Below are 14,136 nucleotides of genomic sequence, written 5' to 3' on the forward strand. Positions count from 1 at the left end.
TATATGCTATTATATATATAGCATATATATATATATATATATATATATATATATATATATATATATATATATATATATATATATATATATATATATGAATATATATATATATATATAAAGCAAGCAGCACAACTGTTTTTAAAACTGATAATAATACAAGTTTAATGAACATCAAATCATATCAGAATGATTTCTGAAAGATCATGTGAGACCAAAGACTGAAGTAATAACTGCTAAAAATTTTCCTTTGCATTAAAGGAATAAGTTAAGTTTTTAAACATATTAAATAGAAAATAGTTGTTTTAAACAGTAATGATATTGCACAACATATATTGAGGGTGGAGTGCAGTTGGCAATGAGGTGTGCACGAGACACATAACAGGAACATTAGTAGCTCAGCCTTTGTTCCAAACAAATTGAGTTCCACAATGACGCCTGGAAAAATCAAAGTGCACTGGACTGGCTAAAACCAGGACACAATCAAAGAAACAACAGTCTTGACAGCACTAAATCGCATTTACAGGGCCACCCAGAAATGTCTACCCATGAGTTTTGCTGGCAGATCCCATCAAATTGAAGGATATACTTTTGACACCTGGGAATGTGCGTACAAGGGGTTTTTGTCGAACATATTTCAGCTTAATTTATCTTCCTGCAGGAATGGGGCTTCTGACATGATTCACTGGAACAAAATGTCTTGGGTTTGATAACTTGTCCATCCTGATTCAAAAAGCCAGTCATTGAGAGTTAAAAACTCATCTGAATACAGAAACTAGCTCCATTTCAAACAATGTTATTATAATTTTATATAGTATTATACCATTTATGAATAATTTTAATTAGCTGTTATTTTTTCAACATTTTTATTTTTAAATGTAGTTTTAGTAATTGTGTGTTTTTGTCACTTTTATTAGTTGCATATATATTATATATGTGTATGTGTATGTGTATATATATATATATATATATATATATATGCAGTCTTAAAAGGCAGTTACCTATGTAGGTAGCGAGATCGCTCACTGGGATTTGAAACGGAGCCTATATTATTGTCATGTCTCAAGTTACAGTACAGCATATACTGCTGTGTCACACGGCACATATGTGTGTGTTTTTTGTTTTGTGTGTTTCTGTCATACTAAAGGGTAGGTGATGGGGTCCTTCTTCTGAGATGCTGTCATGGAGCCGAACTGGGGTTGAAAAGACACAACAGGAGAATCAGCATTAAACAACATCAACATAGAGATAATGCATTATGAAAGCAAATGTTTTTAATGAGAGGGAAATCTTGAGCATTCTTTGCTCCATCACACAGTGTTCATAACAACATCTGATGAGAACATGCGGCATACGTCCAATTACACGCTATTATAGTGGCGCTCACAATTACGAAGCACATTTACAGACTTAAGTTAACCATAATGAGCACATGGCCAAATGAAATAACAAAAAGAAGATCCATCGAAAAGAGAGAGAGAGGATGGATGACAAGCTCACTTATGTACACAAGCAGTGTGTCACGTAGACAGTGACACACACCGAGTGTATTGGGTTGGGGGTTGGATGGAGAAAGAGAGAGTGAGAGAGAAATAAGGAGAGAGAGTTGAGTAAACACTGCCCAGAATAGCAGGAGCCTTATGAGAGCGCTGAGAGAAAGAGCAACATAGCAACTAGTTGAAGGAGGGAGGGAAAGAGACAGAGGGTAAATAACAAAGGGATTGAGGCAAATCTGATGCTGGAAAATACATATATTAGATAAATGACTTCTACATTATTAGATTAATGCAGCGAGTCAATAGTCCTCAGAATGACTGTTTGACAAGCAAGGCCCGAGCATGTTGACACTGGGACTACAAACACGAGCCGCCATCACGCCAGTAATTACAGAAGCTTGAGTTTAATAAAGTCCTAAACATTCAGAGAGATGTTAAATACAGTGTACTCTATAAAGTGTAGTATACAGATATTTTGCAAGAAAATGAATGACAAGACTGGAAGCCATTTAATATTATTGGCCATATTTAAGATAAAGGTGGAGGAAGGATTTTTCTGTTATAATACTAAATACAGAAAGTGTAAACACTGTAGTGCTTTCAAAACACTGCTCTGTTTGTTTGAGCATCCCAACTAGCAACATAGGTTTAACCAATGGCATTAGTTTGGAGGTGGGACTAACTGTTTTTTTCAACCAATGGAAGAAAGGGAAGCATTCAGGGATCTGTTTGAAATTATCACCTTTATTTTTACAATATTAAACACAACACCTTCTTGTTTCTTACTTTTCCAATTTATTATTATTATTATTAATAATAATAATAATAATAATAATAATAATAATAATTTGAAGTGTGGAACTTCTGCATCAAAAATATAATTACATTTAATTAAAATATTATTAATATAGTAATAATAATAATTCTTGCAACCAAGAAAGGAGAAGTGTTCAGGAAACCTGTTTGAAAATAGTCATTTTTACAATTTTGTTTGTGCAGAAATTACTAATTTCACCTCTAATTTTATTTTTCAATTTATATAATAATAATAATAATAATAATAATAATAATAGCATTAATAATAAACATAATTATTATTATATTTATCAACATCATTACATGTGTCACTTCTTAATATGCTTTGAATTTAATAACAATAATTACTATTATTATTAGTGTTATTCTGTGCCTAACAAAACACACACATATGTATATGTATGTATGTATGTATGTATGTATGTATGTATGTATGTATATATATATATATATATATACATATACAAACTTATATAAAGATGAGTAGCTGAGTGAAAGAGACACACATTAGTGTGTCAACTGCGCCAGTAGCAATGAGCACTCAGTCCTCTCTCCTCTTTAACCTTTCAGACGGTCTCTCTCTCTCTCTCTCTCTCTCTCTCTCTCTCCATCTCTCTTCCTTCATTGGCTCTATTGTTCAGCACTTATGTGCAGCCCAAGCAGAAAACATGACAAGCTGTCCACTTGAGGAGAGACGACAGAAGGGAAAGTGAAGGAGAGAGAGAGTGATACAAGTGATGGAGCAGGAGAAAGGGAAGGCATCGCCTGAGGGGGAACAGAGATGAGAATAAGAAAACACATCTGATGGAAAGACAGCGAAATGGTGGGAAAAAAGAGGAAGGAGTGAGACACAGAAAATGGAGGATAAAGACCCTGGATATAGTGTGAAGTTGAGGTCAAGGGTGGGATACGACTCAAAATGGTGTGGAAGATGCCAGACAGTAGAATTACAGATAAGTAAACAACAGCGGAAGTTGAGAGTTATATATATTCAATAAACATATTTAAAAGTTCAAATACTATTCTTTTGAACTTTCTATTAATCAAATAATCCTGAAAGAATTTTGTCACGTTTTCCACAAAAATATTATGCAGCACAACTATTTTTCAACACTAAGAAGAAGCTGGATTAATGGCTTATCATATATTAAAATACAAAAGTTGTTTTACATTATACTTTCTCACAATAAATCAAATAAATGCAGTGTTGATGAGCATAGGAGACTTCTTTAAACATTAAAATATATTTGAGTTTTATTTTAAGATTATTGCCTATAAATTGGTAGCATGAGACATACACCATGAATTTTCAAAAGAGTTTGAGTAAGCGTTGTTTCGTTTTTTTTTTTTTTTTTTTTTTTACATACAACTCATGCTGCCAAATATTTTCTGAAACAATTTAACACTATTTTAACACTTTAAACAAAACCTTAAAAATACAAAAAAAAAAAAAAACAACAAATGGTATAAGTTGTGAAATGTGCATTTTTAAACTTAATCAGCCAAGCAGGCAAAAGCAATAATCTCAAAATATATATTAGGGATTACGTTACAGAAACTTCCTGTCTCGAGTCTTCTATCCTAAATGAGATTCTTACTGAAATCACCATGGTTACCAAACAGATAAGACAGGATTCTAGTGTTGGATGTTTCTGTAATACGGCCCCAGGGGTATAAATATATAACACGGTATGAGTAATTATCACAGTAACATATCAGAATATATCACAATGTAGTTCTTTTTGTTAAAAATGTAATGGCTTATATTTTAATAACCATGATCCAAGTAAATATTCCAGTGAGACCCTTCCATTTAATTCTTCTCTCTTATGATTTGATACTTGATGAACACAAACCGAAAGATAAGATTACTAATAATTAACGAACATCTAATACACCTAAATCTCTTCCTTCATCTTCTTTGTGGTTTTCTTGCACTCTCGCCTCTTCTCATCGGAGATAATGACGGTATTTGGGCTGAACTGCTGCCCACCAGCATCTCCCACCTCAGCACAGTTATTTATAGAGCTCCACTCCTCTTCTATTCCTCTCCATCTCTCTCTGCTGCTCTCTCCATCCCTCTACCTTCACCTCTTTCTTTGTCACCAATCGCCCCCATCTCGATGGCTCTGTTCTGTTTTTTTTTTCTTTTTTCAGTTGTTCTGCCCTCTTAGGTCTTCTCCTCATTCTATCGATCAGTCTCTCCCACTTTCTGTCTCCACACCTCCTTCTAATTCCCTCTTTGCTTTCTTATTCATTCTTCTATTTGCTCTTTATAAGCTCATTTTTCCCCTCACAGTCTTTATTTAGTTTATTTCGTTCTGTAAGACGAAGAGTTTTATGAGAGGCTGTTCTGCAGGACATGGTATGTTTTGCTGCATAAATACTTCAACCTAATTCAGTCCCAGTCATCACTGGCACCAGCTTACACACACACACACACACACACACACACACACACACACACAGCTGCTGATGCTCACTGCGACAAGATTTATTTTAATGTATTTGAAATTGTCTCTTATGAACACCAACACTGCATTTATTTCATCAAAAATGCAGTAAAAACAGTAATATTGTGAAAGTTTATTACAATTTCAAGTAGTCGTTTTCTATTTTAAAAAGTAATTTATTCGTGTTATGGCAAAGCTGAATTTTCAGCAGTATTACTCCAGTCTTCAGTGTCACATGATCCTTCGGAAATCATTCTAATATGCTGATTTGATGCTCAATAAACATTTCTGATTATTAAAGTTAAAAACAGTTGTGAAGCTTAATATTTTTGCGGAAATGGTGATTTTCAGGATTCTTTGATGAACAGAAAGATCAAAAGAACGGAATTTATTCAAAATAGGAATCAATATAAAAGTTTTTACAGTCACTGTTGATCAATTCAATGCATCCTTGACGAATAAAATAATTTCTTTCAACTTGACCCCAGACTTTTGAATGATATTGTATATTTTGAAATGTTACAAAATGATAAAAAGAGTTTGTATGATGATATGAAAATGATATAAAGGTTTGTCAAACATTCTTAGAACTCATAAATGCTCCCATACTTCAAATATTCTCATTTATAGTTTTGATGGCTTTATTGTTACTCTATAATTAAAAAATGAGATCATAATGAAGATCAAACTCACCAATATTGGGGTGTTTGAGTAGACGACAGATTCGGGCCTCACGTTCCAGTTTTTGATGATCTGCAGAGGAAAAAGAGAGGGAGGAAAGCAGGTTAGATATTTGAGGTGGCTGATGGCTTGTTCTCAGCTATAAAATAAAAAGGACACCTCAGCTGAGGTGCGAGCAGCTCTGTCCTCTCCTCCGAGAACAGAGAACATTTTTCCATAGGTGTCATAGATGTGAACAGCAATGCTGGCGAGTTAAGAGGGAATAAACAATTCAGAGAGATGATATGCCTAATATTAAAATAAAATAAAATAAAATAAAATAAAATAAAATAAAATAAAATAAAATAAAATAAAATAAAATAAAATAAAATAAAATAAAGATGCAATCTACATGCAGAAACTTAATCCTAATATATTAATATATGATTGTATCGGCAAAGCCCTAAAAAGACTGCAGAAATATATCCCAAGTTATCGCAGGTTTGTGACTTTGGTCCTGTCATGGTAAGATACTGGAAATCGCGTGTGTTGGTAAGAGTGGGGGTGAGGTTCAAGCTAATCTAGGGCTTATTACTGAAACTTGTAATACGGTTGTGTGAGCTCGAAGGATGAATGTTGTTTAAAATTAAAAAAAAAAAAACAAGCCCGAGGGTTCATTTTTTCACACTTGCAACACACACACCACAAGCGCAGGAGTCTAGATAGCAGCTCAGTGTCTTGACTGGGGTTTATTCTTCTTCTCAATGTAAAAATCACCCACTATGCACTGCTGGAGGCCAGTGAAACTGGATGTGATTCCTATTTTAGAATAAAATAATAGGCTTTAATGTCAAATAAACATTTTTTTGAAAGATTATACTCAGAACCAAAAAATAAAGTTAAAAATGCAGTTAATTCAAGACATATTCTCTTAGTTTTAATGTAGAAACATGCTAAAGCTGCTTTGAAACAATATGTATTGTGAAAAGTGTTATACAAAATATAAATTAATTATTACGGTACACTTATCTGGTTTAAACTGATAAAAATACCTTTGCCAAGTTGGAAAATATTATAAATTAAATATCAAGTAAATATCAGGGCCGTCTCAAAAGTCTCAGACAAGTCATGTCCTTAAGTTAACTTGCATCGGCTGAAACTATTGTGTCATCTTGCTTTGCCATCACCGACCACATACATAAATCATCATCCCATCCAAACCTGCCACTTCTGAACTTTGTCAGGAATCTGTGTCATTACTTAAGCAATCAGGAGTGGAGTGACGATTGCCAGTATGAAGAGACGAATCTTACCACATCACTACTTACATGTTGTGCAATCGGCACGGACAATGTAATACTGACAGCTTTCATCCACCCAGATCTCCACAATAAACACATCAGCTTGAGTCAGCCTACAAATATTAATGCGGTCTAATCTGACGTGCTTAAGCAAGAGACTAGCTGACCTCCTAAATGGCTCTGGTCCAAAACCTAGTGGGTTGCCTACGTAGGCAGCATTTTAAGGTGTGCTCTTGACATGAAGACTGCTCCAAAATGTAGGCGGCATAAAAGACACCTTCTTTCTGTCAAACTCTAAAGGCTAACTGCATGTATCATTCACAGAGGGGTCAATACTAGCATGCAGTGTATAAAAAGCTAAGCAAAGTTATTACAAAATCATCCAAGATGGTGGATAAAGAAAATGTATGAATACAAAAAAGTACTAATAAAAAACTAACCAATACTAGTATATGTTTATGTTTATTAGGATAGGAGAATGATAACATCCAGGTCTGTTGAAATTAATAATAATAATAATAATAATAAAAAGATTTTCTGCCTATGTAGTGTGTTCCAAATCGCTCGCTTCATTTCAGTCAAAATGCTACCTTAGAAGGTAGATAAGGTTTTGGGAACTGAACTACAGAAACAAATATAGAAAGTTTTTTTTTTTTTTTAAATGTAAATGTTGTGCTTTTGTAAAAACACAATGAAACCATGATTCTGTCCGATTATTACATTTTATAAAATGGCACTTTTGAAAGGACATGTAATGCAAAACACCCCATCTAATCAACTTAACAAGCACATCTCCTGGAAGCTAAGTGCCCTTTTTGATTCGGTCGTTGGTTTGATTGAATGTGTTATTTGATTGCGCACGCATGCATCCATTATAATTTTCCACATATTGTACTGTCTATGGTCCAGAACTCCTGCCTTTTTTTTTATCTTTATCACTAGCTCGTTCTGTCTTGTTGACTTTCTTTCTCTCTGAGCTAGATTATGTGTTAGCCTTTCACACATGCAAACACACATACACACACACACAGAGCAGACATGCTCCAAGCTAACAGGATTACATCCTCTCCCATCTTGCCCTGTGACCCAGTGGAAGATTAACCCTTAGCATGCCACTGGCACAAATACAGTTTTCCTCCACAGCCCTTTCACTGCTGGCCAACACTGACCACACACACTCCAACCGCAAAAGCAGAAGAGTGCCAAGATGGCAACAAATCCCTGTTACTGGATCAGCACAGAGGCACAATAAACCCATGTGATCCTACAAACCAGCAGCTGAAGCAAAAAAAAAAAAAAAATAAGAAAATAAAGATGTATATGGGGAGAGCATGGCAGGACAATATAGCTAAATATATGTTAGATTTTATATTTAGCAAAAAACATATAATATACATGTTGATGTTCCTCCTTTCAGTTCTCCATTTCTGCTTATCTCGAAAAACAGCCACAAAGTGAGGATATTTCAGGGCTTCAGAATATCTACATCACACCCACACTAGCTAAATATATGACTACTGTCTGTATAAGCTGGTTTAGCATTAAAATGAAAGCTTTAAACTCTAGATCCTTTCTCATGATATTTACGTTCACAGCCTACATTTATGCTCCATACATAAAATATACAAGATAATGCACTGTATTGAAAAAACGACTTCAAGTAGTAGCAAAAGATGTACACCAGGTCTTCAAAGTTCTAATACAGCATCAATTCAATTGCAATATTTTCGTTATCGGAGTAAATGAAAACCAGTCTTGTAAAGTAAAATAAGTTGTGAATTTGTGTACTAGTAACACCAAAGTCATGGGTTCACTACCAGGGAATGCATAAACCATACCTTTGGATAAAAGTGTCTCCTAAATATGTAAAAAAAAAAAAAAAAAAAAAAAAAAAAAAAAAAAAATATATAAATAAATAAAAAAAAAAATAAAAAAAATATATATATATATATAAAATCCACTGAATGGACTGTTCTATTCCTCACAGCTTCATTTACATGCCGACTGATTAAGGTACACAAAGGCAAAAGCTGAATACATCAATGGCAGATACTTTCTTACTGTATCTTGGAAGATTCATGGTCCCAAAAGTAACTGGAAAGGAAACTCCCTTCTATATTACACAGAGACACATCAGTGTGGTGCTATCAAAACTACGGAAGATAACACACTCTCATGCTGCAGTAATTGTATTACAGACACACACAGCCCTCTAATCTGATGCATAATTAAACGCAGGGTAGAGATAGGAAGGGCCCTCTGTCCTGACATTCTGTGTAAAGGGTGAATAAGAGCAGGCCAGACAGGAAGACAAAGGGGGAAAAGGGAGCCACTGAAAGGTTACAGAGAGGAGGCCAAAGACTGAACCTGCACTGAATGTGAAACACATCTTTTGTTATAATGTTTATAGATAGTGTGCACATAGATGTATTAAAATCAGCTCTAATGTTCAAAATAGTTTCAATTGATGTGTGTAATGGAAATGTAAGTTCATTCAGATCAAATTAATTAAGATTCAGAATCAAAAATCTTAATGAATTTACTGGAATCCAAAAATTAATTCATTATTAAATGAATTGTTTCCATTAATAATGGAAGAAAAATTTTTTAAACTAGAATTGAAAATATAATTTGAATTAATACTGAATAAGAACTGACCTGAAAAAAAGGTGGAGGTAAGAAAGCCACAGAAAATGGAAACTTGATTAGGCCTATAGTTTGAAAATTAAAATTAAAAAGGATTGAAACTAAATCAAATGTGAATCACTGGGAACTGGAATCAAATATGAACTGAATGAACAGTACATAAAGAGTCATTTGAAATAAGGTTTAGAAAAAGAGAAGTGCAAAACAGGTGAAATTGGAATTAAACAGACATTGAAACTGAAAGTGAATTACCTGGAACTAGAATTGAATATGAATAAAATTTCAATGTAACTGAAAGAGAAGGTTTTAATAAAGCAAATAGTTGAAAGTGAACTGAAAGTGAATTACCTGGAACTGGAAATGGAAATGAATTGGAAGGAATGGGATAGAAAGACTATGAATTAGTACAGTGACGCAAAAGCACCACTAATCACCAGAGGCAGTGTGTGTGTGTGTGTGTGTGTGTGTGTATGTAAGAGAAAGGATTACATGAGACATGTACTCGAAGCAAAATCACAACTCCCTTGAGTGAGCATCTGCACTGTAAGCATGTGCATGTGAGTGTGTGTCACCTCATCAGCTCAGATGGCAGGATGCCTTTCTTCCTTTGTTCCTTCACTCATTCATTTATTCTATGAATATGAATAATCCTGGCTAGAGCAGAAATCTCCTCTTACCAATGACACTTCCTGTTGACATCATCCACTGACTTAGTCAACATAAAAAGCCATTTGACTTCCACAATGTGATCTTTTTAAATAAACAGGAAATTCAAAAAGTAAAACTTGCTGAATTATTTTATCCACAGGGAAGCATCCTCGCCGGTTCATCTGAGAATCACTTATGCACACGCACGATCAGTGTCCAAGCACAGACGTGCACACCTGCTCCATTACAATGGAGTGCTTTCCTATGAAATACATTGATTTGTACATCCTGTGCTGAGGACTCCGTGTGGATAGCAACAATCTCCGGGTCCTCTCATCCTTGGAGAAATAAATGAGCCGCTGTCGTGACTTTGGATCTTACACACTCATCCAAAAATCCCTAGGCTCAACCTCAAGACAATATGCCTCTTCACTAACCGCCCTGATGCATTACGCTCACACAACTCGTAGGTTTCTCTAACTCAAACAGAAGAGCATGCTGCTAGAAATGCCACAGTCATAAATTTAATTCCCAGGAAATGCAAAAAATGATTAAAAAAAATTAATAATAAAAAAATATATTATAACACACACACATATATATATATATACGTATCAGTAATAAAATAATTAAATAAAAAATTAGCTCCAAAAATATTTCAATGGTTTACGCTAGGTCTTCATTATGCAAAATCCCAATGCAAAAAGACCCACAAATAATTATTCACTGACAAGGTACGCAATATCGGGTTCATTATCCCAGATGAATAGCCTTCGATAATCAACGCGATATTGCGTACCTTGTCAGTGAACTACGGTTCTGTCTATTAAATGCCGCTCCATTTGAAAGCAGGTGATTGCGATTTAGCGGTAATCAAGGAACCAGATTTACTGACTAGATGCGCATGATCATATCGTTAGATATATCGCCCAGCCCTGGTATGAGTTTTAGAGGTATACAATATTTCTTATTTAGTGAATTTTTGATAATTATCATATTGTTTAAATTCTTCATTACAATCTTGTGGTGACAGTATTAAAAGACTGATACAAAAAACTGCTTTAACTTTTATATGCTTTAAATCAAATGATTAACTGCAAACACTAATTAATTGATGGTAGCCACTGACATCCACAGTATTTTTTTCCATGCTATGGAAGTCAATGTTCTTCAAAATATCTTCTTTTGTGTTCAACAAAAAAAAAAAAGAAACTCATACAGGTTTGGAGGGCGAGTAAAAGATGGCATTATCCCTTTAACTGCAGTGTAGACTAGATCTTATGCAGTCTAGTCAAAGGTCTGATTATGTGAGACAAATCAAGCCCTAATGTCATAATGCCCTTTCCAATCAATCTCAGAAAAAGAATAATCTAAAAAAAAATGAAAAACTGTTCTGCTTTGATTTAAGCTGGCATGGATGTTTCCCAACCAGCAAACACATTGATAAAAGCTAAATTACAGCAGTTACATGTTCCGTGACTTGTCGAGATAATGCCTTCATTAGGATGCCAGAGGGAAGAAGGAGGAGCTGAGAGGCAGTCGACTAGAGCGACCGCAACACACACACACACAGGTAAACCATCCCCAAAAGAAAATGCTCATTCCTAATATGGATACGGATGGTGCAGTGTTTAATTGCTTCATCACCTGTGCCATTTAGAAACAGTGTGTGTGCATGTGTGTGTGTTTTAGTGTCGGTGTCAGTGTTTTGCTTTATTGTGCTGAAGCTCAGAGATCCGTGGGCTCTATTACTGGCCCACAGGCACTTCTGTGTTTGTCGCAATCAACAAAACTGCAGTGGCCAACAGAAAAGAGCAGGCGCAGAGGAGCGGAGACCCACAGGGACATGGTTCTGGACTCTGGACCCTTAGCGCAAATCAGTATAAGCCTGGAAAATTAATAGCCTGTCAATATCTGCTAGAAGCAGCTGGTCACTGAGGCTCTTCCATTTTCCAAATGATAAAATGACAAAAAATTTCCAAAGACTAATGTTAAATACAGTGGTGGAGGTAACGAATTACAACTACTCACGTTACTGTAATTTAGTAGTTTATTCGGGTACTTTTTTTGAGTATATTTTTAAAGCTGTACTTTTACTTGTACTTAAAGTACAAATTAAGCAAAATAATCTACTTCATTACTTTTAAATCACAGTTCGTTACTGAGTACGCCCACAATTTGAATTGATATTCAAACTTTTGAAGGCACTTCAGCAGCCAATAAAGATATCCGATCGTAAAGGGACCAATAAAAGCGCTGATATCTGAACCGGGAATAGCGCCGCTGCAGCAGGTGTCAGGTGAAGAGCTGATCAGACAGTGACGGAGCTCAGCGTCATTTATGGACTCAGAGCTTGGAGAAACAAACTACATGGTAGTGTCATCATAAATATCTATATTTTGATACCGATACTGAAATATCTGACACGGTTCCATTACTCATTTTCCACAGTATCTGAATATACACAGATACAATCTGCGTCTCTCTCTCCTCTCCGAGTGAGTTTGACGGTCATCCGTCTCCTGTCAATTACAGTCTGAATATCTGCGCGGGATTGCAGGTATTCCGCATAATTTTAATAATTCCCGCGCGCAAATGTGGCGAGCGCTTTTTGTAACATGAGAACGCTGTCATGTAATCGCAGAAAACTGGATGCGATATCTCAAAATAGGACTAACTTATACAAATGAACTGCTTGTGCGCAGACTGTGTGCAGTCGCGATCTCTCTGTGCTTTTAAAGTAGAAATTATTTCTCTGTGCTCCTGGATTAAACTTTGTCAAAAGTTATCAAACATTCAGAATAGATCCACACCTGACTGATGAATATCCTTCTAGAAATGTTATTTGGTTGTAAGTGGAATGCACCAGAAAGTCTTTAAACAAAGATGAAACTTTAATTTCTTTACCACATACATTTGTGCTAGAAATGTGTTTGAATAGGATATTTGTCTGATTTGTAGGCTACATATTAATATCGTAGTCTGCCTAACTGCATCCCTTCATTGTACAGTCATTACAGGTCAAAGCCATCTGATGTTCAATTTATCTACAAAAATAGGCCTACTGTATATGGCTCTTAAATCACTGCTTATCAAAATTCAGTGTTGTCATATTTTGAATACCTCAACTGAATTGAGGTCATTTGTTTAATAATTTTATTACTGACTGTGTAGGCCTACTTGTCTTTTTTTTTTTTTTTTTTTTTTTTTTTTTTTTTGTCAATTCAGTTTGCAATCAAGCTTCCTTGTGCTGTAAGTTACCCTATTTTAAAGACACAAACACACAGAATGAGCAAATGTTTAAGATTGAGATTTTTGTAATGGTAATTGATCCAAAAATACTTGGACTTGGATTAAACCAATTTGAAATCTTGAAATAATGAGTGCCTTGAAAAAAATGGATGGACAAAAACATATTAAAATGTCTATATGGCAATATACAGTATGTGATAGTTTTGCCAATGGTATTGAAAATGATTGTACATTATGAAATAAAAAATAACCCTACTTGCTTTTTTTAGTGCACAGTACTAGTCTTGTGGCGGACAATTGAACCATGCAAGCCAATACACTGAGAAAAAATAGTCTGCCATCGCTTGCGGCTCTGGAATGGCGTTCTTGCTCTGATGAAGTCAGTTTGATGGCTTGGGAGAATCCTCTTGTTAAGTCATGATGTTAGGACTGCTGTTTCCGGTTCCAAGTCTCTACTCATTTCACTTGAGAATACTATCTCAGCAGCATTTATGAGCACTTTTTAATTAATATTACATATTTAAGCTAAGCGTTTAAAAACTTTGCTGTGCACACTACAGTCTCCGTACTCACAGTGTCTTAGACACTAATATTTTAGCTGAATCACTGTCAGGCCATCTGAGATTTCAGTATGGAGAAAAAGGTTAGGGTTATAATTTTTCAGTATTACATGACATCATGAGTGTGTATATGCACACAGTTTGTTGTTTTCTGAGGGGGCGTCTGGCAGAGCGTTAGGGACCCAGAAGCGGTGAAGCAAGATGGCAGTCGTAACAAGCAGATATTCTTAAAGGGGTCCTATTATGCTTTTTTATTTGTATTTTTTATTTTAGTCAGTGTGTAGTGTGTATGTTGGGGCATAAAAAA

At 35.1% G+C, this 14,136-nt stretch overlaps 1 protein-coding gene across 1 annotated transcript in view; it reads right to left on the bottom strand.

The window, feature by feature from the left end:
- Window positions 1-14,136, bottom strand: part of LOC109079777 (calcium/calmodulin-dependent protein kinase type II subunit gamma-like) — an 81,645-nt gene that overhangs the window by 29,869 nt on the left and 37,640 nt on the right. The window contains exons 3-5 of the mRNA XM_042734856.1: window positions 5,456-5,515; window positions 1,140-1,190; window positions 456-463 (exon numbers count right to left, since the gene is read on the bottom strand). Of these exons, the coding sequence (XP_042590790.1) occupies window positions 456-463; window positions 1,140-1,190; window positions 5,456-5,515 (119 nt within the window). The remainder of the gene's footprint in view (window positions 1-455; window positions 464-1,139; window positions 1,191-5,455; window positions 5,516-14,136) is intronic.

This window comes from Cyprinus carpio, chromosome B12 (assembly GCF_018340385.1).
Source record: "Cyprinus carpio isolate SPL01 chromosome B12, ASM1834038v1, whole genome shotgun sequence".
Classification (NCBI taxonomy): Eukaryota; Metazoa; Chordata; class Actinopteri; order Cypriniformes; family Cyprinidae; genus Cyprinus; species Cyprinus carpio.